The 24232-nt window shown below is 41.5% G+C and overlaps 1 protein-coding gene across 1 annotated transcript in view; it reads right to left on the minus strand.

Annotated features, from left to right (window-relative positions):
• ATM (ATM serine/threonine kinase) overlaps positions 1 to 24232 on the minus strand; it is a 115932-nt gene that overhangs the window by 25054 nt on the left and 66646 nt on the right. The window contains exons 38-49 of the mRNA XM_056107616.1: positions 23629 to 23716; positions 20628 to 20783; positions 19644 to 19731; positions 15948 to 16036; positions 15745 to 15847; positions 13761 to 13909; positions 10783 to 10887; positions 8859 to 8978; positions 4534 to 4768; positions 3526 to 3693; positions 2286 to 2399; positions 1055 to 1272 (exon numbers count right to left, since the gene is read on the minus strand). Coding sequence (XP_055963591.1) covers positions 1055 to 1272; positions 2286 to 2399; positions 3526 to 3693; positions 4534 to 4768; positions 8859 to 8978; positions 10783 to 10887; positions 13761 to 13909; positions 15745 to 15847; positions 15948 to 16036; positions 19644 to 19731; positions 20628 to 20783; positions 23629 to 23716 — 1633 coding nt within the window. The remainder of the gene's footprint in view (positions 1 to 1054; positions 1273 to 2285; positions 2400 to 3525; positions 3694 to 4533; positions 4769 to 8858; positions 8979 to 10782; positions 10888 to 13760; positions 13910 to 15744; positions 15848 to 15947; positions 16037 to 19643; positions 19732 to 20627; positions 20784 to 23628; positions 23717 to 24232) is intronic.

Consider the following 24232-nt stretch of genomic DNA (forward strand, 5'->3'; position numbering starts at 1 on the left):
TATGTGTGTATGCGTGTATATATATATTTATGTATACATGTATATAATTTTATATATATACATTTAAATACATACAAATATATATATTTATGTGTATATGTGTATATATATATATAAATATATTTTTTTTAACAAATCAAAGGCAGGTTTGAATAAAGGGTTTAATTATATCAAAGTAGGTAGCTATTTTGTATTTAATTATTAACACCTCTTTTCTAGTTGTAAACAATGTAAAAAAGCAAAACTCAATGCAAACGTTCACATACTTGAAATGAGTCGCAATTAGTGCATGGATTCTTCAGAAAGAGACCTGAGTCCAAGGGCCAGGGGTAATGCAGAAGGGCACATGGCGAGCATGTGAGAGACCTTCATTTTAATCCCTGGTAGCCCCGAGACATCACCAGACAGAGCCTGGAACTGCACCCCCTACCCAAGCACTGGTTGTGGCCCACATTTAAAAATTAATAGAGGGCTTGGAGTGGAAAGCACTTGCCTTGCAGGCACCGCATATGGTCCCTGACAAGATGGGTGTGCCCCCCAAAACCAAAAAGGAATACTTAATTACATTAAAGGATAGAACAAGGTCGAAGTCTCATAGATTCTGATAAACAACTATAATCTCAATAAGCTAAGTTGCAGAGTTCTAAACTAAAGGTGCCTGCCTAACTTATGGCTGGCCCAGGTTCGATCCTCAGTACTGCATATGGTCCTCTGAGCACTGCCAGGCTTCACGCTTGAGCCCTGAGAATTATGGCCATGGCCCCCAAGCAAAACAAAAATAGGTAAATGTCATGTGTTTTTTTAAAAAAACAGTCATGGGCCTGACTGGAGAAGATAGTACAGGGGTTAAGGTGTTTTCCACGCATGTGGCCGATCCTGGTTCAAACCCTAATACCACATCCTCTCCTGAGCACGTAGCCTGATCACCTGTGGGTTTGGCTCCAAAACCCCTACCTCAAAAGAAGCATAGAAGTAAACAGTCGAGTGGCCCTTTCTATGCATATTCACTCAGTTTAATGTTGTATGTAAAACCGTCACTTGTAGACAAATTTACCTGTTGGTCTGAATTTTATGTTCCCTGAGAAGGCCCACTTCCTCTTTGGCCCTTTTCAAGAGATTTTGCTTATTTTCAAATTCTGATGACTTCATGTAGTTTTCAATTCTCTGGTACTGAGTATCAGAGAACCGTGCTAATGAAAGATATGCCCTCATTTTTCCATTTTTGAGCTCATCATTGCTTTCTCCATCAACATTTCCAGCAACTTCCACGGCCTGCGAAAGAAGACCACAATTCACTTCTATTTAGATGCAGGAGCACCTAAAAACCACTCAGGTCTAAGACACAGCAACACGATGAGTTAACATTTATGAGCTAAAATTATGGACTACAATATTTTCTTGACTTTACAACTTTGGCAGTTCAGAAATAACCAAAACAGCATGTATTGGTATAAAACTTAAAGTCAACCACATTACATTTTTCATGTTACACTTATTTAGTGAGGTGGCTGTTTTCAAAATTAAAAAGAGAAAGAAATAGGAAAATTGGAGAACTGGAGAACTTGGGGCCAGAGTGATAGGACAGTGGGTAGGGTGCTTGCCTTGCATGCAGCTGACCTGGGTTTGATCCTCCGAGTCTCCCTGGATCATCCCTGAGTATAGTGCTGGGAGTAAGTCCTGAGCACCACTGGATGTGGCCCACAAACAAAAAACAACAAAAGCAAAAGGGGCTGGAGAACTTAAGTTCTATTTTGTAGGCTAGTTGAGGTACAAATGAATAAAAGCTGACTTGAAGATTATATAACCGGCTAATTTTGTAGATAAGTGAAAAAACAACAAAAATAATTTTTGAGGGCCAGAGTGATAGCACAGTGGGTAGGGAGTTTGCCTTGCACATGGCCAACCTGGGTTCAATCCCCAACATCCCTTATGGTCCTCTGAGCACAGCCAGGAGTAATTCCTGAATGTAGAGTCAGGAGTAACCCCTGAGTATTGCTGGGTATTTCCCCAAAAGCCAAAAAATGATAATAATAATTTTTGAAAAGAAGAGTTGGTGTGGGGGTACCAAGAAGATACTCTATTTTGAAAACTTGCTTCTTCTTTCTTAAAATTGTATTTCTATCTTGCACTGCAAAAAAAAATGTAATAACTATACAAGGCTACAACAATATTTATGGAAAAGTAAAAACATATCTTCAATTGTTTTTGAAATGCATACACTATCAATAAAAAAGACAGTTTATCTGGACTAAATACTGATCTGAAGGTTTGTTCAAAAATCTTACCTTTTCTAGGTAAGTCTGCATAATGACTGTAGGATTTTCTAAGCATGTTTCTGCTAACCAGTTGCCACAAACCCTCAGGCACTCTGTGTATATAAGTTTTAAGTTGGGATCATCCTAGATATAAAAAGCGAAATCTTACCATATACTCATTATCATGACTACGCAACTCTCTCTTCTATGCAGGAGAAAAAAGCAGGTTAGCAATGCTGCTTTTCAACTACTTTCACCATCCAACTATTTTAAGAATATCAAGAATGGAAGTTTATGAACAATCATCCTCTGCTGTTTATTATTAGCATTATGGGGCAACTTACATTTACTGAGTACTTCTAACAGCATCAAATATAAACTCATTTAATCTCATGAAGCAAACCCAATGACATAAATACCATTATTATCCTGAATCTTATAGAGTAGAAAATTAAAACTGAGGTACAAAGAGAGTAGATAAGTCAGTATTGTTATGCAATACTTAAAATCACACTGTTCCAGCTCCTGGTGCTTTGGTGCAATGATGACACTCCTGAAAGATTGTCATCTTTTAGGTTGTCTTATAAGTGTCCAATACCACAAGCACACGTAACAGTCACTACCAGGTGGAGGTTCAAGTGACCAAACATTTATAAACATTTAATGATTCCTAAAGGTGCCTCTACTCTGGCCACTGTAAGCTGGCGATAAAGCTGTTTAAGAACTGCACTTGCAATGACAGGTCACATTAGATAAAATTAAACATGACTGTTTCCAAAGTATTCGAATTGACAAACTTATGCATGAAAAGTTGCTCTCCCCTCCTTACTTTCTCTTCTAATTTTTTATCTGTAATTTCAAATTTAGAATAGACATTTCACGTTCGTTTCCCACATGCCCCTTCTAAGAGTCTATAAAAGTTTTTCAAAAAAGGCTTAACATTGGAATAAACTATAAATCACAGGTAGATGAATAGAATTTTATAAATAGGAGAAACAAATACTTTCTTTTTTTTTTATGTAGGAGTACTGCTATTTATTCAGCCACTGATTAGCTGATTTAATTGGGCATAAACTCCACAAGAAACAAATACTTTCTAAATGGACATATCCTAATTTCCAAGAACTTTTATAACTTATTTATGTATTAGTAAGTATAAGGCTTTAATATAACTGCAGATTTATCAAAATATTTGAAAGCATGGAAAATTTTTAAAATAATATTTTTAAAATAATAATTCAGTTATTTTTTTTTTTTTAAAAAAGCAAACCTCTGCACAACTGGCATCCAACTTCTTGATCATTTGCTTGAGAATGTTCAGGGCAAGGCTCTGTTCCTCTTTTGCCCAGAATACCTGGGCTTCCTCCAGCTGCCACTCAGAGACTCCACAACTAGCTGGATTATATTGTTTAATTTGAAATATTGCCCTTTCAGGGAGCTGAAACGAAAATGACATGGGAATCAGGACTTTTACTTCCTACTAGTAATAATAATAAAAGCAGTAACTACCCTTCATGAGGACCTCGCTGTTCATACTGTCGTAAACAGATTTATGTCTATCTGGCTCTCACTATTTCTAAGTGATTACAGACAATCTGTCTGTACACAGTATATAAAACCACTGACTTGTTATCAGTATGTTAAGCTAGGTACCTTATTTCATAACCAGAAATTTGAGGTTAGCCAGAGTTCCTTGCCTAAACCTTAAACTCAAACCTTAAAGTCTAAACCTTAAAGTCTAATTACAAAATGGAGCTTTTAAACAAACTAAGCTATATAATTTGTGTCTGAAATCACAAATCACAATCACAAATCATCCTGTTATTCGTTGATAGCCTCGAGCAGGCCCCAGTAGCGTCTCCTTCATCCTGGCCCTGAGGTTATATTCAAGGATCTTTAGGAGAATGAGACCCATCATTGTTACTGGTATTTGGCATATTGGGTACGCCACGGGGAGTTTGCCTGACTCTGCCATGTGGGCAGGCTACATTCGGTAGCCTGCCAGTTTGTCAAAGTAGGAATGAGATGTCATAATAAGATGTCGTGCGGCCGCAAATGCGGCCGCGTGGTTCCAGGAGCATCTGGCCAGGTGCTCATTTAGTCACATCATTTCCCGGAAAAAGAGAGCAAGCATGTGTCTGAAATACGCACAATATAATTTTAATCACAGCTGCTCTCTCAGTAACATTTATTTTTTTGACTCAACTCATGCTTTCTGTATCCTGGATAATGAAAGGAAATGTCAAGAGGTGAGACAGCATAGTTTCAATCCTATTACCTGAGTGTTCTTGAAAGTTCGAGCTAGCGTGGAGAGTTCTATGAGATGCTTGGTGAGAATGTCCTTAAAACATTCTTTCTGAGCGTTCTCCATCTGCTTTTCCATCAAGATCTCCAAAATTACTGTGCGCAGAGCCATGATCGGCTCCTGAAAACTAAAATCACTGTCTTTGAGAAGCTGAGAGTGTTTTCTCCATTTATTGTATATTTCTGTAGGTGGCTTGCCAGTGACCGATCTGAAAACCAAGTAAGTCATGTAAGCAAAAGAAATTTTAAAAATTGCTATTATGCAAGTTAGGAGTCTTTTTTCTTTTTAAAAAATTTCTTATTAGTAATTCAATCAGCTAATCAGTGGCTGAATAAATAGCAGTACTCCTACATAAAAAAAATAAATAAAATTTGTTATTAGTGAATCACCATGAGGTACAGTTACAGACTTACAAACTTTGTGCTTCGTTTCAGTCATACAATGATTGAGTTCTCATCCGCCCACCAGTGCCCATTCTCCACCACCAATGACCCCAGCATCCCCCCATGGCAGGGCATTCCCTTTTGTTCTCTTTCTGCGAGTTAGGAGTCTTAAGATGTAATAAAGGAGTTTTTATTACATTTATTACACGATGGAAACTTCTAAATAATGTTTTTGCGTGGGGCTACACAATGCTCAAACAATGCTCAGGGCTTACCCCTGGCTCTGCATTCAGGGATCAGATCACTCCTGGGAAGGCTCAGGGGAACATACGGGAGATGCCAGGGATTGAATCGAGACCAGCCGCATGCAAAGCAAGAACCCAATCTACTGTACTGTCCTTCCAGCCCTCAATGAAACAGAAATAATTTAAAATTAGGATCAAAGTTTGGAAAACTACAAAATGATCAGAGCTCTGGGAAGCAATCTAGACACTACAGACGAAGACCACGTCAAGTTTTTATTTAAAAATACCCTCAGCGCATATGCTGCCTGAGCCCATGTGCTGCTTGCGCCCACGTGGCCGAGCACATGTGGTGCCCGAGCACATGTGTCGCCCGCATCTCTCCTCTTGAGATGTGTACTTTCATGCTTTCGTGTCTAATGCTAGGATGTGTGTAGGGGCTCTCTCCGCCCTTGGAGAAGCCCGTGTTCTCTCTCGAGTACGTTACTCTCTCTCCCTCTCTCTCCCTCTGTACCTAAAAATCCTCCAAATAAAATCTATTTACATCAAAAAAAAAATACCCTTTAGGATGAGAAAGACAGTTCAGGCTGGAGCTCATGCTTTGCATGTAGGACATCCGGGGTCAGTTCCTAGGGTTGCATGGTCCCCTGAGCATCACTGGCTGTGGCCCAAAAACAAACCAAAAATACCCGGCCTTCACAAAAGCAGGCATATAAATGAAAACTTTGTTGCTTGTTGTCGTCATTTGGGGGCCATTCCTTGGGAACACATTCTGCTGGCCTATGTACAGAATGCCTGCGCTTTCTGTATCCAGTATTCCGTACTCTGGATGTCTTGCATCCAGGTCCTTGGGACAAGAGGTCATGCCAACCAGGGCATGTAGCAAACTCGCCAGTGACCTACCTTGCCTCCAAGACCTGGGGGAGGGCTCTGCATAAATGCAGTTGCCAAAGAACCTAACCCAGTGAAGAAAATGCCGGCATCTGGCCAGGTGCTCATTTAGTCACATCACTCCCCGGAAAAAGAGAGCAAGCATGTGTGCATTAGTTAGTTTCTTGGAACAGCATATGCAGAGCCTATGTTCAAACGTAGCAACATCATCCAGTCTTTCAGGACTGCTGTGCTGAGGAGTTGAGATGAAGCAGAGAGACCCAGAAGTCCACAGGTGAGGGCAGGGGGTGATGGCAACATGAAACTGGGAAGGATACAGTGACTCGAAACTTCTAATTCCTCCCAGAATGGTTCTAGAGCAGTCAGTCTCAAATTTTTTCCTGTTTGGAGGTTTTTTGGTCACATCTGGCAGTGTTCAGGGCAGTTCTTGGGGACCATGCAGTGCCAGGTGTTGACCTTGGGGCCTCCTGCATGCAAAGCGCATGCTCTGACCCTCTGACCTAGCTCCAGCTTCACAAGTCTCAAACATTTTTGTGTGCCACACACAGTGATGCTCAGGGATTACTCCTGGCTCTCCACTCAGGAGTCACTTCCCGGCAGGCTCAGGGTACCATACGGGGTGCCAGGGAAAACCTGGTTGGCCGCATGCAAAGAGCCTTACCCGCTGTACTATCTCCCTAGCCCACAAGCGTCAAACTTTGAACCCCTTTACAATCTTAGGAATTATTGAAGAGCCCAAAAAGCTTTTGTTTATTGGATTATGTCTACTTTTTATCATGAAGAACTAGGGGAAATTACAAAAAACTTAATTAAAAATTAAAATTAGTTTACTATATATTATAAAATTTAAAATTGTTTTCTTGTGCTGTGTGTGTGTGTGTGTGTGTGTGTGTGTGTGTGTGCGCGTGCGTGCGTGCGCGCTGCATAGGGCCATATTCAATGGTATTCTGAGGCTTTTTCCTGTTCTGTAGCTCAGGGGTCACCCTGGTGGTGCTCAAGGGATAATACCAGCCAGGGATCAAACCCAGGCATTCAACCCTCCTTCCTGCAAAGCATGCACACTGGCCAGAGGTCTATGCCCAGGCCCCTATCATAAATGTTTTTTTTTCATTTTTATTTTTTTAATCGAATCAGTGAGATAACAGAGTTACAATGTTCTTTATGATTGGATTTTAGTGATATGTTCCAACATCCTTCCCTTAATAAAATTTTTAATGAAAAGTATTTCTCAAAACAAAAAGATACTTTTGCATTTCTGCAAATCTCTTTATTAGACTGAGGAATTCTCAAGCCTGTTTCTGCATTTGGTTTGATGTTTTGGCTGAGATATATAAAGAAATCTAGCCTCATGGACATGCAATCGAGGAAGGGGGGAGTACATTTAATAGTCCCAAAAGACTATTGTGAAGATGTTTTTCTGACACATCACACAAAAACTTCACTTTACTTCATGGCAGAATAATGACCCCATTCCTATCACCTCCAAACCAAACAAAATCTTGCTATAATTAGAAAGATAGATTTGAATTAATGGGTCCCTTGGAATGGATTTTGGGGATCCAGGATTTTTCAGACAACACCAAGAACTGCCCTTCTCAAAGCTTAGCACATTAAGTGCAAAGCCAGAAGTCCCGAGAGCAGATTTTCCTGTGACCCCCCCACCCCGGCTTCCTTGTGAATCCTCTACGGGGTACTGTTACTGTCAGGGTTTCTTTGAGGACACTGCGCTCTCACTTCACTGGCTTTGTCTTTCACGATGCAATTTTGGAAAAGTATCCTATTTTCTGACTCTAAAATTTCTCCTTTCTACTAAAAAAAAGTATATTTTAAGATTTATTTTAGTAATGTAGAGAACAGACTATCCAATATGCAGACCCCTCCATTTTAGAAACAGGAAGAGAGGCTCAAAAGCACCAAGTGGTTTTCTCAGGGTCACAAAGTTTGAACTGTAACATTCTGTATCTTAAATAACTTTTCTCTGATGTTTCATTGTTTCTAAATTACTTCCTACTCACCATCTTAAGAGGCAATCTGCCCTAAACACGGACTGTAGTTACTGACAGTCACTCAATAAAGGCAGATGAATATTTCCTAAGAGTCTAATATTTCCTAGAGACTAGTCAGCAAGAAAACTACTCTGGGGATACTAGAATCAACATGAGAATGGGCCCCACTTTGAGGCAATTTCTAATATAGTATGGCAGCAGATCAACGAAATGACACAGTACTGTACAGCGGGGCAGAATGTGCTTTAGCTAAAATAAATAAAAGTCATGGTCACGGGCCTCCCGTTGTTCATCGATTTGCTCGAGCGGGCCCAGTAACATCTCCATCGTGAGACTTGTTACTGTGTTTGGCATATCGAATACGTCACGGGGAGCTTGCCAGGCTCTGCCGTGCGGGCGAGATACTCTCGGTAGCTTGCCGGGCTCTCCGAGAGGGGCGGAGGAATCGAACCCAGCTCAGCTGGGCTGACTGTGCACAAGGCAAACGCCCTAAATAAAAGTAAATAAAAATAAAAGGAGGAAACAATTTCATCTAGGGTAGGGCAGAGAAAATATGATAAAGCACAATTGAAGATGAAAAGAACATGCATCAGAAAGAGCGTCTCTGAAAACAGAAAGAGCATCTCTGAAAACGTTTATGTCAGTTAGAGGACAGGCCACTCTGGTAACAAACCCGCATCTTGATACAAGGGGAGAAACAAAGTTGTGTCTGGCTAGCTGCTTGCTGAAGTCCCTGCTGGGAACCCCCCCACCACAAAGCCGCCCGAGTCACGTACCTTGACACAAGCTCCCCAATGTTTTCCAGCTCGGTGATGGCCTGCAGTCTGCTCAGTGTGGGGTAGAGGGAATAGACAGACTCCAGGCTGCCCCTGCACATCTCTTCCACTTCTTTGACTCTGGGGGCAGAAAGGACAAGAGTCTCTGAAAACTAAGGAGAGGTTTGAGGGAAGTTAAAAATCCACATTTTGGGGGCTGGAGCAATAGCACAGCGGGTAGGGCGTTTGCCTTGCACGCAGCCAACATGACCGACACAGGTTCGATTCCCAGCATCCCATATGGTCCCCCGAGCACTGCCAGGAGTGATTCCTGAGTGCATGAGCCAGGAGTAACCCCTGAGCATCACTGGGTGTGACCCAAAAAGCAAAAAAAAAAAAAAATCCATATTTGGCTTCCACCCCTGAAGTGCTGGGGGAGAGAGCAGTTTAGAGCAGTTTGGATACAGAAGGGACCACTATGACCATGATGGCTGGAAGGGATCTCTCGGGAAGTGAGATGGGTGCTGGAAGTGGGTAAAGGACCAAACGTGATGGTGTCGCAGCAGCTGAATTGCAAACCATAATGACCAAAGGGAGGAAGGGAGAGGGAGGAGAAGTGCTCGAGGAGGTGGGGGGGGGGGGGGCGGGGGAGGATGCTGGGGCAACTGGCCATGGGAAATGTGCATTGCCGATAGACAGATGGGCTCTGGAACACTGTATGACTGAAACCCGATCATGAACAACTTTGTAACTGTGTATCTCACGGTGATTCAATTAAAAAAAAATAATTCACATTCTGGACTGGGGAGGTGAATCAAAGTATACAGTGTATGCTTTGCATGTGGAAACCCAGGGTTTGATCCCCAGCGCTGTACCAGCAGACCACCAGGAATGACCCAACCTCCCGTCCCTAAATGTTTGCAGGGACAAAGGAGATAGACAGCTCAAAGGGCTAGTGTGCAAGCTTCCTGAGGGGAGCTCTGGGTTTCATCCCCAACACTGTGGGTCCCTGGGAACTACTGGGTATGCCCCTCCCCCAGCCAAAAATAAACCAATCAAAATGCTTGCAGGAGAAAATTCACCGAGCATTAATACCTTAGATGTGATAAAAAAGGTAAAAAGGTAAAGGTCCTCCCACTGATCGTCGATTTGCTCGAGCGGGCCCAGTAACGTCTCCATTGGAGACTTTGTTATTACTGTGTCTGGCATATCCAATACTCTCGGTAGCTTGCCGGGCTCTCCGAGAGGGGTGGAGGAATCGAACTCGGGTCGGTCATGTTGGCCGCTTGTAAGGCGAACGCCCGATGTGGTAAAGCTATAAAATAATTGATCACTGGATATTGCCTACCACTTCCACATTATTTGGGTTTTAACATTGAATGACATGAGTTACATATTACACAGAGAGTATTTTTTGAGGAAATAGCAGGAAATGACAGAAACTAACTGGCCATAACCACCAAGCCTTGTCCCATCACCAGTGTAAATTCTTTTTTTTTTTTTAATTTATTTTTTTATTGAACCACCGTAAGACAGTCCATTACAAAGCTGTTCATGATTGGGTTTCAGTCACACAGCGTTGCAACACCCATCCCTCCACCAGTGTACATTTCCCAGCACCAATGCCCCCAATGTCCCTTCCTCCCCCCACACCCCCAGGCACCTTCTCCCCACCCTCCCCATCCCCGCCTCCCCCCTTTCTCCTTTTGGGCGTTGTGGTTTTTAATACAGACACTGAGAGGTTATCACGTGTCTCCCTTTACCTACTTTCAGTACTCAGTTCTTATCCAGCATGATCATTTCTAACTGCTGCTGTCACACAGGTCCCTTCTGTCTTATCTATCCTCTGCCCCCCACACACCAGTGAACATTCTTATGCTGAAAGCAGCTCTTTCAGGAAAGCTATGACATTGAATGCGAAAATATAGGAACTATTATACAATACCTGGCACATCTGAGCGTCTCGTAAAATGTGGAGAATTCTCTATCTCTTAGAGTCTGTAGTGCATTATATAGTGACTCATGGTAACTGCTTCCTTCTGCTCCTTTGCTGGGAAATTATTAAAAATAAATAAAAGAAAAATTCATTAGTAACAAATAACTCTATAATATGCATTGCACAAGCTTTACCAAACATGAAAAATTTAAACATAAAATTAAGATTTAGGGGCTGGAAGGATAGTATAGTGGGTAGGGTGTTTGCCGTGCATGTGGCTGACCCAGGTTCGATAACTGGCCTGAGTACCAGCAGAAATTTAATTCCTGAGTACAGAACCAGGAGTAACCCCTGAGCATAGTCAGGTAGGGACCCCCACCTCAAAAAAAAAATAATACTAAGATTTCTCCATTTTAAAACATGTCTACAAAGACAAACAATTTTATGGGCTATTTAAATTCTTCAAGCCAAAACAGGTAATTTGTCATGTTTTTGCTGGTTCCAAATATGATATATTTTCACTTATTTATTCTAAAAATTAAACACTATCTGCCAGACACTAGGACCAGGTTCTAGATATGCAGGGGTCCCACAGTGGACAAGTCAAAAGTTCTCCCTTTTCTTTTTTTTTTTTGAAGATGGGCATATCAAACCACTACCAAGGGGCCCTTCCTGGCTCTGAACTCAGGAACGACCCCGGCCATGCTCAGGGGACCATGTGTGGTGCAGGGAATTTGAACTAGGGTTGAAGCTACTGTAGCCACATGCCTTATTCTTGTACTGTATCTCTGACCCCCATTTTTGTGATATATGTTCAGATTTTGAGAAGGACAATGAAAAAGAAAAACATCTAATAGCAGCAGGGAAAATGTTGGTAATCACAACAAGGCAAAAAGAGAGATTGACTAGGAGGCTACTGGAGAATGGGCGATCAGAAAAGGCCTGTGTGAAGGTGTGATGTAACCAACTGAATATTAATTTAGTCTGACAAGTAACCAGGAGCATGTTAATGAAAAGCAAAAGAAGACACAACAAAGGGCTTTATATAGATACAGTTGGTTTGATGGAAAACCACAAAGAACTATGTGGTTATAATTTAGTAAAAACATTGGGGGTTGTATAGTATTGGAAGTCCTGGCCAGTGCAGTTAGGCAAGAGGAAGGTATCAAGGCCATACAGATAGGAAAGGAAGAGGTCAAGCTATCACTATTTGCACACAATATAATGCTATACTTAGAAAACCCTAAAGACTCTACAGAAAAGCTCCTAGAAACAATAGGTCGGTTTAGTGAAGTGCCAGGCTACAAAATCAACACCCAAAAGTCCATGGCTTTCTTATATACAAATATGGGAAGAGGAGAAAGAGACATTAAAAAAACAATCCTGTTCACAACAGTACCTCAGAAAATCAAGTACCTCGGAATCAGCTTAATCAAAGAGGTGAAGGACCTATACAAGGAAAATTACAAAACACTACTTCAAGATATAAAGGACACTAGGAAATGGAGACACATAGTCTGCTCATGGATAGGGAAGATTAACATTATCAAAATGGCAATACTGCCCAAAGCACTATAAAAATTTAATGCGGTCCCTATCAGGATACCCAAGACATTTTTTAAAGAAATAGACAAAACACTCCTGAAATTCACAGGGAACAATAAACCCCCATGAAAAGCTAAAACAATCCTTGGGAAAAAGAAGATGGATGGCATCACCCTTCCCAACTTCAAACTGTACAAAGCAGTACTAATTAAGACAGCATGGCACTGGGCTAGAAACAGACCTGCAGACCAATGGAACAGAGTTGAATATTCTGTCACAGACCCCCCCCCAAATATATGACCACTTAATCTTTGACAAAGGAGCAAGAAATGTGAAGTGGAACAAGGAAAGCCTCTTCAACAAGTGATGCTGGGAAAACTGGATAGGTACTTACAAAAAAATGAACTCTGACCTCGGTCTAATGCCAGGCACAAAAGTCAGATCAAAGTGGATTAAAGACCTCAATATCAGACATGAATCCATAAGGTACATAGAGGAAAATGTAGGCAGAACTCTTCACGACACTGAAGCCAAAAGCATCTTTAAGGATGAAACAGCACTGACCATGCAAGTGGAAGCAAACATAAACAAATGGGACTACATCAAACTTAGAAGCTTCTGCACTTCAAAAGAAACAGTGACCAAAATACAGAGTCCACAGAATGGGAAAGAATATTTACTCAATACCCATGTGATAAGGGATTAATATCCAGGATATACAAGACACTAGTAGAACTGTACAAGAAAAAACCTCCAACTTCATCAAAAAATGGGGAGAAGAAATGAACAGAAGTTTCCTCAAAAAAGAAATACAAATGGCCAAAAGGCACATGAAAAAATGCTCCATATCGCTAGCAATCAAGGAGATGCAAATCAAAACAACAATGAGATATCATCTCATACCACAGAGAGTGGCACACATTCAAAAGAACAAAAGCAACCAGTGATGGCGTAAATGTGGGGAAAAAGGGACACTCTTTCACTGTTAGTGGGAATGCCCACTAGTTCAGCCTTTCTGGAAAACAATATGGACAGTTCTTCAAAAACTAGAAACTGAGCTTCCATATGACCCCACAATACCACTTCTCAGGATATATCTGAGGATGCAAAAAAGCACAGTAGAAATGACATCTGTACCTCTCTGTTTGAGCCTCACATATGAGTGAACACATTCCTGGAAACATCATAAGACACTCCCTACCCTTTTTCCATAATTACCACAACATATGTGATGGGGTTCAGACAGTAGGCAACAAATACATTTCTCTATATAATATATACATGTATATGTTTAAAGAACAAGGCAACACCATGCAGGGGAGTTAGGAGTGGCCCACAGCACTGCCATTTTGTCCCCAAAATCCTCCAAACCAGTAACTGCAACAAAACTCCGTTTTTTGTTTATAGTGGAGAAATGACATTCCACAATGTCCGACTCTTACTTCACAGATGTGCAGTGGTCCCACTGCATGTTCCTCCACGCTGCTTGGTAATGAAGTTCCCGAAGGTCAGCACCCCACTCTTTATTCTCATGATCGAGTCCTTTCAAATAGATGGAAAGAATATGGTGGAGTCCCAAATTCTGCAAGGCCTGTGCAAGTAGTTTAAAAAAAATCAAAAAGTCAGCGATAAAACTACTCGGGTGAAAAAATAAAGCATCAAACATGCAAGGTTAACTTTAAAAATTTTATGCCACAGGTCTACAGTCATAAACCACAAATTCTAAGATATTTTAAAAAAATCTCTTAACAACCCAAAACAGAGCCTGAGAGATGGCAGGTAGAGTGGCTCGCCTGTGGCTGGCCCAGGTTTGATCTTGGCACTGCATCTGGTTCCCCCAGAACCACCGGGAGTGATCCCTGAGCACAGAATCAGGAAGAAGCTTTGAACACAGCCAGGTATGGCCCTACAGACTCCCACCTCCACAGGATTACAAAATATCATTTATCCAAACAAAAGGCACAGCTCAAAGGGCTTTAAAATTTGCTAGATAAATAGCTGAACAATATTAACTACTAACAGAAATGACAGATTCTGGGACCAGCTCCAATGCAAACTATAAGAAATAGTTTACAAGAGATTTTTCACGTGAAGCACTTAATAACACTATCTGGCACATCGTAGATAACTAAGACATGTCTCATTGTTAGTTAACAACCAACCAAGACTATCTTTCTATCAGTGATCTCTCTGGTATTCCCTGAGTAAGAGCCCAATACCTGGAAAACATGTACCTTTCAGAACTTCGTGCAGAAGTCTTTGGGTTGTACAAATATTCCACTGACATACTGAAATACTGGGTTTTATTGTATAATGGCCACTCAATTTTACGCTAATGTATTTTCTTTCCTTTTAAACACTGATTTTTATTTTATTTTAATAATCAGCTTTCTAATTATAGGGTAACATGGTTACAACAGTGTTACTGTTTCTGGTATTGATGTGCAAAGTTGCTGTACCCCACCACCTCCTAAGTACCTGAGATCTCTACCCCGGTCCTCCATCATGGCTGGTCACCTCTTCCTCCCCCACCACGCCTCCCCCCACTGCTTGCTAATCCGTATTGTATTCTCAGGCCAAGAGTTAACTGTTGTTATTCCATACCATCTACTTCCTTGTTTTGTTTCTCTGTGGTCACAGATGAGTGAGATCATCTGTACTTGCCCTTCTATATCAGACCTGTTCTGCTTAACATGTTCCGTCCAACTTTCATTTTATCTTTTAGCTACACAATGTTCCACTGTGCATGTGTACAACAACTTCTTTATCCATTCATCTATTGTTGGGCATTAGGGCTCTTTTCATTGCCTGCATGCCTATTTTTTCCTCCTTTCTTTTTTTTTTTTTTCTTTCTGGATCACACCCGGAGATGCTTAGGGGTTACTCCTGGCTCATGCACTCAGGAATTACTCCTGGCGGTGCTCGGGGGACCTTATGGGATGCTGGGAATCGAACCCAGGTTGGCCATGTGGGCTGCGTGCAAGACAAACGCCCTACCCGCTGTGCTATCGCTCCAGCCCCCAACTTTTTTTTTTTTTGCAAAAAACTAGGGAGTGGGATCAGAGCAATAGCAATAGCAATAACAGGGCATTTGCCTTGCACGAGGTCAACCTGGGTTCAATCCCCAGCATCCCATATGGTCACCCGAGCACTGCCAGGAGTAATTCCTGAGTGCAGAGCCAGGATAACCCATGCTCAGGCATGGCTGGTGTGACCCCCAAAGGAAAAAAAACCACACACACAAAAAACAAACAAACTGGGGAGTGACTATCAGGTCAAACTTCCAAAAAATTGTGCCAGCGTTACTGAAAAGAACACACAGACAAACAAACAGGGTGTGTGGTGGCAAAGATTATGCAAGGCAATACGGTAATCTCAGCACTGCACTAGCAGTGCTTTCTCTAGTCAAACAGGAAACCAAGGCACCTGAATGATTCCAGCCTGGCGGGTTGATGAGGAGATGGCTGTCTCAAGATCATACGTGACAAGGGCTTTCCCCCACATGGCTTCATGCTCGTACGTTCGGAGTCTGGAAAGAAAGAGTTTTAAAATTCCTTTGAATCCAATGTGCTCAAAACATCTTCGTGACCAGAATCGCTCTGCCTTTATCTCAGAAAATGCAATTTTACCTCGTGAGGGGCTGTAATACTTTCCCCCCGCCACAACCATACAGACTATCCGGCTCTCCGATGCTTCTGTAAATTTCTAAGAGCAGATCCTGCAAACATGGAAATGACAAAAACTGGGGTGAACAGAGAAAATCGTAATGGGTGATTCTCAACTTTCTATTTGTATTATAAAAGTCAGGCTGGAGCAATAACACAGCGGGTAGGTCATTTGCCTTGCACGCTGCCTATCTGGGTTCGATTCCTCTGGGAGAGCCCGCCAAGCTGCTGAGAGTATCCGGCCCATACAACAGAGCCTGCCAAGCTCCTCGTGGCATATTCAAAATGCCAAAAACAGTAACAACAAGTCTCACAATGGAGACCTTACTGGTGCCTGCTCGAGCAAATCAATGAACAATGGGAGGACATTGCTACAGTGCTATTATAAGTTAAATATAATATTAAAATATATATTCAATATTTGGATTATTTGGCAACAGGACAATTGTGGACTTCCTGAGAAGAAGTACCGTTTCATAAATCACAATCTGCCATGGGAAAAAAATCACAAAAATAAAAACAAGTCTGTGAACAACTGAAACTATACTAAACCCATCTAGCCTGAGTTTTGAAAAGTGCTTTTGGGAAAAATAAAGGTCATGGATGACATAGTACGGGAGTAAAGCATCCCACCTACTCCAGTTCGAATCCCCAGCACCCCAGGTAGTCCTGAGCCCAGAGTCAGAAACAGTTGCTGAGCACAGCTGAAAATTGTCTCCCTCCCTCTCTCCTCCCCAAAAAGTAAAGGTCATGATTTTTCTAAGAAAGAAAACAAAAAAATATGTAACTGGCAAAATGTGATATTTTTCTTTTTCTTTTTTTTTTTTTGCTTTTTTGGGTCACACCTGGCAATGCACAGGGGTTACTCCTGGCTCTGCACTCAGGAGTTACCCCTGGCGGTGCTCAGGGGACCATATGGGATGCTGGGAATCGAACCCGGGTCGGCCGCATGCAAGGCAAACGCCCTACCCGCTGTGCTATTGCTCCAGCCCCAAAATGTGATATTTCTTAAAGAAGCGGCTTGATGATTCAAATGTTTTGTAGAACTCGCACAGAAAATAACTCATTCTGTTTAAAAATCACCTCAGGGCTAGGAATATAGTTAAGTGAAGCATGCCTCACATGTGTAAGGCTCTGAGTTGAATCCCCAGCACCATGAAAGAGAGCAAGAAAGAGAAGGAAAAATGATTGCAGTAAGATAAACATGAAAACAGAAAAAATTCAGAAATTATATTTCATAGAAAATTGATCACTACCCTCCAAAAATGATCAAGTAACTTAACTGTTCTATCAATAATTGCTCCAAGAAGTACTTTTAAAATACAAATTCTGGGGGGCTGGAGAGATAGCACAGCGGGTAGGACGTTTGCCTTGCACGCGGCCGACCTGGGTTCGATTCCCAGCATCCCATATGGTCCCCTGAGCACCGCCAGGAGTAACTCCTGAGTGCAGAGCCAGGAGTAACCCCTGTGCATCGCCAGGTGTGACCCAAAAAGCAAAAAAAAAAAAAAAAACAAATTCTGTAATTCTAGTCGAACTTTTTCTATTCATAAACATGCTTCTATAGTTTTATATTTTCTACTCAATAAACATGAAATCAAGCTATCTCTGTTCCTAAGCCTAGCAGCGCACCTGATACACAGAAGATACATTAAAAAAAAAATCATAAAGAGATTTAACTCTAAAGAGGCAAAAATGGAAGGAAAAGTTCAGGAGCAGGGAATTGAAAATGGCAGAGGGCCAGGGGGTATCTCAGATTGTGGGAGCACTTGCTTTTTATATGGGACCCCTGAACTCAATCAATCCCCAACACAGCCAGACCACCACCCCCCACCAACACCATTGAGTGCGGCTCCCCCAAAATAAAAAGAAAGGTGGAGGTAACTTATTGCAGTCAAGGCACTGATGTTGCTGTGAGTATGAATGAAGCTGAATAAATGATGACTACAGAACAAAGAAGGCATGAAATTTCTGGCTAATATTAGCAAGGGTTTTATTTCAGTGGGGAGGGTGGGAGATGAGGCAACGGAGAGAGCGTTCTCTTCTATAAAGCTGGCTGGGAAGGGAAGGGTGAGGAGAGGGGTGATACTTAAAAGAAAACAGAGGGAAGAGGGAAGTGACTCTGTGTTTATTTGAAAGAGAAGGTTTCAGCAGGAGAAGCTTGAAAATGTTTGGTTATGTTAAGAGGAAGCACAGCATGATTTTTTTTAAATTTCTGTTTTCTCTACTTTAACAAAAGGGAACGTTATAGAGGGACTAGAAGTCAGGAGATTTCTATGGCTGATAGTCAACTGTGGAACTTCCTATGCGTGTATGTTCCTTGCTTTCAAAACCATAGGAGGCAAGCTAAGAAAAAGAAGCTTCAGCAAAGTTGGTAGGGTGACTGCAGAGGAATCAGTTGACCAAAAATTTAGTAAGAATGCCAGAAAGTGTTGTAAACCAATTTAAGAGTAAATACTAAGAAATTTATAGAGGCAGCAATCTACCTTTAGCCGAAGAACACTCATGCAATAAATGAGTTAACAAATATTTAAAGCTTATAAAGAAGATGAATGGGGTCTTATGGTGGAAAATATACTCACTGTATTTTTTACTTCCATATTTCTGATAAATAAATCCACATTTTAAGTGATTCTTTTTTAGTAAGTATGTAACTTAAGTGGTAATACTGAAGATCAGAATTCAAGTTTGTCTACTCCAAGGCCCAAGTCTCTGTTAATTTATATATATGAGACCCAGTCCAAAAAGTAACTTTAGTTTGAAAGTCCAATGATACCTATATAGTTTCTATAACAAAATAAATCAAAGTATAAGATAAATAGTATCACTAAAAACAGGGTCTGTTCTCGGAAGAGAGCAGCACACTATAGAGATGCCTCCTGACCGAAAAATCACTATCTGGTTAAAAAAAAAAAATTAACTCTAAGTCTAGTACCCTATAAAAAACGTTTAGTATTCCAGGAGTGTGCAGCTGCTTTTAGGGCGGCGTGACATCTCATGCAATTATGCCACTCATGTACCAAGAGTAGCACATCACATTTGATGGGGTGTAAGGTTGAAGACAACCACTCTTTATTTTAAAAAATAATAATAATATATGTACAGCGGGTAGGGCGTTCGCCTTACAAGCGGCCAACATGGCCGACCCGAGTTCGATTCCTCCGCCCCTCTCGGAGAGCCCGGCAAGCTACCGAGAGTATTCGATATGCCAGACACAGTAACAACAAAGTCTCCAATGGAGACGTTACTGGGCCCGCTCGAGCAAATCGACGATCAACGGGAGGGCCTTTACCTTTACCTTACCTTACATATTATGTAATAAATATATATATATACATATATATTAGCACATAAAACTCAAACTCTAATAACATGTTAATGATCTCTATTCCAGGGGCTTAATGGCTCCAAGATGTGATATAATAATTTTCACACACTTTCCTCTAAGGAAACCTTTTTGATCATTTTTAGTCAATAATCGTAACAAGCAACACAAAATAAATTACTTGGGAGGCTTGGGTGGTGGTGGGAAAACTTGAAACGATGGTGCTGGGAAGGTGTAATGGTTGTGGGATTGGTGTTGCAATACTGAATGTAATCAATTACTGTGAACAATTCCTTGGAAATGAAATTTTAAAAAGTAGGGTCTATAATACTAACCTGTAAACTTATTCCAGTTTCTTCTTTACTTTTTTCACTCAAACTAGAAATAGTTGTACTCTGGCTTCCTTCTTCAAACGTAAGATTTCTATTTGTTACAAAAAATGATTTCTTTTAATGAGATCGTACTATTTGGAAACTTACTGATACACATAACAAAGACGGACAGAAAAAACTAACAAAGTTCACACATAAAGCATAATGAACCATTGCTCTTCCAAAACATAAAACCATTTATGCCAAGTATGAAAAATAAACTTTTGAATATAAAATCTCTGAATGAGAATTAATTTTAGTGACAATCTCAAATACCTTAATATAATTACTTAAACAGACTTCATTAGAAATAAAGCATAGCCTCCAAATCAGTGGGGGGGGGGGGTTGTTGTTTATTTATTTATTTTATTTTTGGGAGGTCACACCCAGCGGTGCACAGGAATTACTCCCAGCATTGCTTGGGGGACCATTGGGATGCTAGGGATCGAACCTTGATTGGCTGCGTGCAAGGCAAATGCCCTACCCACTGTACTATCGCTCTGGTCCCACAAATCAGTGGTTTTACCTCAGATTCACTATTATCAGGAATGATATATATACAGGTTAAAGTATATCAAGATACCACGTAGTACCTGGTAAACTGACAAAAATTAGTCACTCTGATAATAGAAAGTGATGAGAAGAAAGTGAATCAGAAACTCCACTTACACTCAAGATATGATAGCAGCAAGTGACAGGATTAGAACCCAGATCTGTCTATACCAAATTTACCCATATGATAAACAGCTCTAAAAGGAACAGTTTATGCAGGCGATAGAGTCCATAACATAATCCAATATACTAAGGAAGTAATATTTAAGGGACAGCATCTTTGTTAATGACCTATAAACTTATTCCAGTTTCTTCTGGAAATACTTTTCTCTCAAACTGGAAATACTCTGGCTTGCTCCATCAAGTGACAGGGTCGTCAGTGCTCAGAGTCATTACCTTTTCTCCTGATCATCCAGGCTTTTCTTGTCAGCGTAGATTTCTGCATAGAGCAGGGCTGTGAAGTGAGCCGCGCAGGACTGGGCCACCTTGGCCACCTCCAGATAATTCAGCTCCAGCCAGAAGGCGTCATCAAACACAGTTCCCGAAGAAGGCCTGAAACAAAGATGAAAGAGAATGTCTTGTCCGGGTCTTGATTTCAATATCAAATGAAAGCACAGAGACACCTATGGAACGGCAGTGAGTCAACTCAAAAAAATTACCATAAAAAAAAAATAAACTGGGCTTTTCCACGGAGTCCACACTTCCTGAAGAGCCCTACTTCTCTTTTTGAATAATAAACTCTATAGTGGATGGGATGAAATCTACAGACTAGCATCCCAGGTAGATTTGGGGTTCACACTAACTTTCTGTACAGTCGTCATGGGTGGAACCAGGCTGTATCAGATAGCTAACAACACACCCAAATCTTTTTTCAAATAACCAATTTAATGACAATATTTCATTTAAGACAGTTTCCCCTCCTACTGCAATTCATTTTTCTCTTTAGTTTTTGACTAGACAGTCATTATCTGAGAAATCTCCACTGCCATAATAGTAAGTCAGAATGGAAAGGAACTATAAATGTTCTACTTTTTAATTTGTTTTTTTGGCCATAGCTGGGCATACTCTGGGTTTCCTCCTGGTTCTGGACTCAACTATTAACTCCTGGTGAAGCTTAGGGGACCGCATGGGGTGTCATGGATCAAATCTGGGTAAGCCCTGTACCATGCAAGTGCCCTACCAATTGGACTATCTCTCTAGCCCCAGTAATTTTCTTTCTTTTTTTCTTTTTTTTACTTTTTGGGTCACACCTGGCCATGCACAGGGGTTACTCCTGGCTCTGCACTCAGGAATTACTCTTGGCAGTGTTTAGGGGACCATATGGGATGCTGGGAATCGAACCCGGGTCAGCCGCGTGCAAGGCACACAGCCTACCCACTGTGCTATCGCTCCGGTCCCAGCTCCAGTAATTTCTAAAACTGATGTCACAGAGAGCAGAGTAGTGATAAAGAACACAGGATATGGGGTGGGATTCAGTTAGCCCAAATCCTGCTGGACAACTTACAAGCTGTAAGGTCTTTGGCAACTACTAAAGTCTCCATTTCCTCACTTGTAAAACTTGGAAATAAAACAATTCAGAGGGCTGTAATAATGAATATCGCTTATTTAAGGCTGGCGAATCAAGAGCCTGTTACATAACATACACTGGATTGCAGATATTCTGAGCAGCTTGAAGTTCTGAGATCACAACGCTTCTACATACTAGGCTTGGTCTTGACCCATTCAGGTTTTCTATGTCCCATTCAGATTTTCTCAAGGAATTTTCTCAAAGACTCCATTGAGAATTAAAACTGAATGGTAGGAATTTCTGTCTTTCCTAAGGCCTGCCCGTGTCAACACCATTCTACTCAATACATAAAAATAAGAATGACCTGAAGTGATACTGTCTCTCAATATCAAGAAAAGAGGTGCTTTACTATGGGTAAAGATTCTTACACGATTTCTCAGAGCTATATCTGGTGCAAAACAAAATGGTCCCTATTTTGGGTTTTTTTTTTTTGCTTTTTGGGTCACACCCAGCAATGCACAGGAGTTACTCCTGGCTCTGCAATCAGGAATTACCGCTGGTGGTGCTCAGGGACCATATGGGATGCTGGGAATCAAACTTGGGTTGGCCGCGTGCAAGGCAAAAGCCCTACCCACTGTGCTACTGCTCCAGCCCCTCAGAGTCATTCTTCGTGGTGCTCAGACTTCCTGGCATGGTGTTGTGGGGTGCTCCCGTTGGTGATCAGATGACAGCTCAGGTTCCTCCATGCAAAGCATGTGCACCATCTCTTTCTATCCGTGATCCCCAGGATGATTCTCTCCTAGTGGTACTCAGACCTAGTGGTGCTTGGCCCTGGCTGTGGGTGGAGTGGCAATGCCATGCCAGAGACCTAACCCAAGGTCTACAATGTGCAAAGCTTGTGTTGTTCCTCCATCTGAAATCACCCAAGATCCCAGTGCTCCTATTTGTAAGAGGGAAATGGAATGGTATACAGAAGAAATTAATTTGTTTTGGTTTTTATTTGGGAGGGGGAGTCTTCCAAACTGTCCCTGGACGTCATCCCAGTGATTCTCAGTCGACTGGACAGTGGTTTAATGAAGGGCCTGGAGGTGGATGCAGTGCTGCTCAGGGCCACAGCCAGTGTATTCGAGGGTCCATGCTGTGCTGGGGATTAACACTGGGTTGGACATGTGCAAGGCATGTGCCTTAATCTCTCTGGCCGCGAAGATATAAATACATTTTAACAGGTTTTAATTTTTCTCCCATTTTCACTCTGGGAGAAAGTTGTAAACTTGGGAGAAAGTCAAAGATCCGGTTAACTCTGGAAATTACCTACTCTATCAATTCCTGGGAGTCACTGTTGTATAAATCTCATGAAAAGTAACCAAGACACCATGTTGTAAAAGAATTGATCAGAATCAAGAAACACACACTGCCACAGAACAGTGTCACTACTGAAAAATCAGAGATTGCAAGGAACCTGGTACATAGTCAAGAAACTTGTGTCTGGGGCCAGAAGGTGCTGGACTTGCATGCAGATGATCCTGGCTTTGAGGCCTGGCACTGCAGGGAGACCTGAGCCCAGAGCTTGGAGTATCCCCAGCTAAATGTGGCCAAAAAAAATGACTCACTATTCCCATCTGTGCAGATGAATGAAACTAAAACCCCCAAACTCTCATAGTTTAGCAAACATACAACTGTTCTTGGGAGTCAGGACTAGAATCCGGCTCTCTTGCTGCTGGCTTTTCTCAAGTGACACCCTCAATGTGGGCTACAAGGTGAGACATCGCAGAGTTGAATACTGCATCCCCTTGAAGTAGCATCACTTAAAACCATCCTGCTCAAATTCAGCCCGAAGTAACGGGTACCCCTACCAAAGCCCAAACTCAAGTGGCGATATTCGGTTGTTACCTCTTCTGTCTCCTCATGTAGTCCACGACAGCAAGCATTGTTCTTTGGGACTTTTTATCCAAGTAACATCGAGAAAGGGACTCTGAATCTGAGAAACAAAAATACCTTCTTTCAGTCCAGGCAGACATGCTTAAACAATTTCTTGTTTGCCTCTGTCTTCCTCTTATTAAAAGGAGCTGGTGAGCAGTTATCAATCACAGAACTGATTTGGTTGTGTGTGTGAGAGCTAAAATTGAACCCAGAGCCTCATACCTGTGAAACATACACTACCACTGAGCCATATCCCTGGCTCCAACTTTAGAAAAAACTACTGTGTTCACTGCATGTAATAAAACTGAGAATGAAAGAAATCTTTCTGCAGTGCCAGAGAGCAAACCCTCAAACATGAGCTTCGTACCCTAACAAAAAGCCATAGTTCCTGCCCAAAATTATCATTAGTTCTGATGTAGGAAGCAGGACTAGTTTCACTGACTCAAAGGACATGTATCAAGGAGTTTTTATATACTAGCTGCTTGGTATCCAACCACGAATAAAACCATTTCCAAGCACACAGAGCTCACTGGTTAGTGAGAGGGACTCTTTATAGAAGGTGATAATGTTATTA

Source organism: Sorex fumeus, unplaced genomic scaffold (assembly GCF_029834395.1).
Source record: "Sorex fumeus unplaced genomic scaffold, SorFum_2.1 ptg000169l, whole genome shotgun sequence".
In the NCBI taxonomy this organism is placed as follows: Eukaryota; Metazoa; Chordata; class Mammalia; order Eulipotyphla; family Soricidae; genus Sorex; species Sorex fumeus.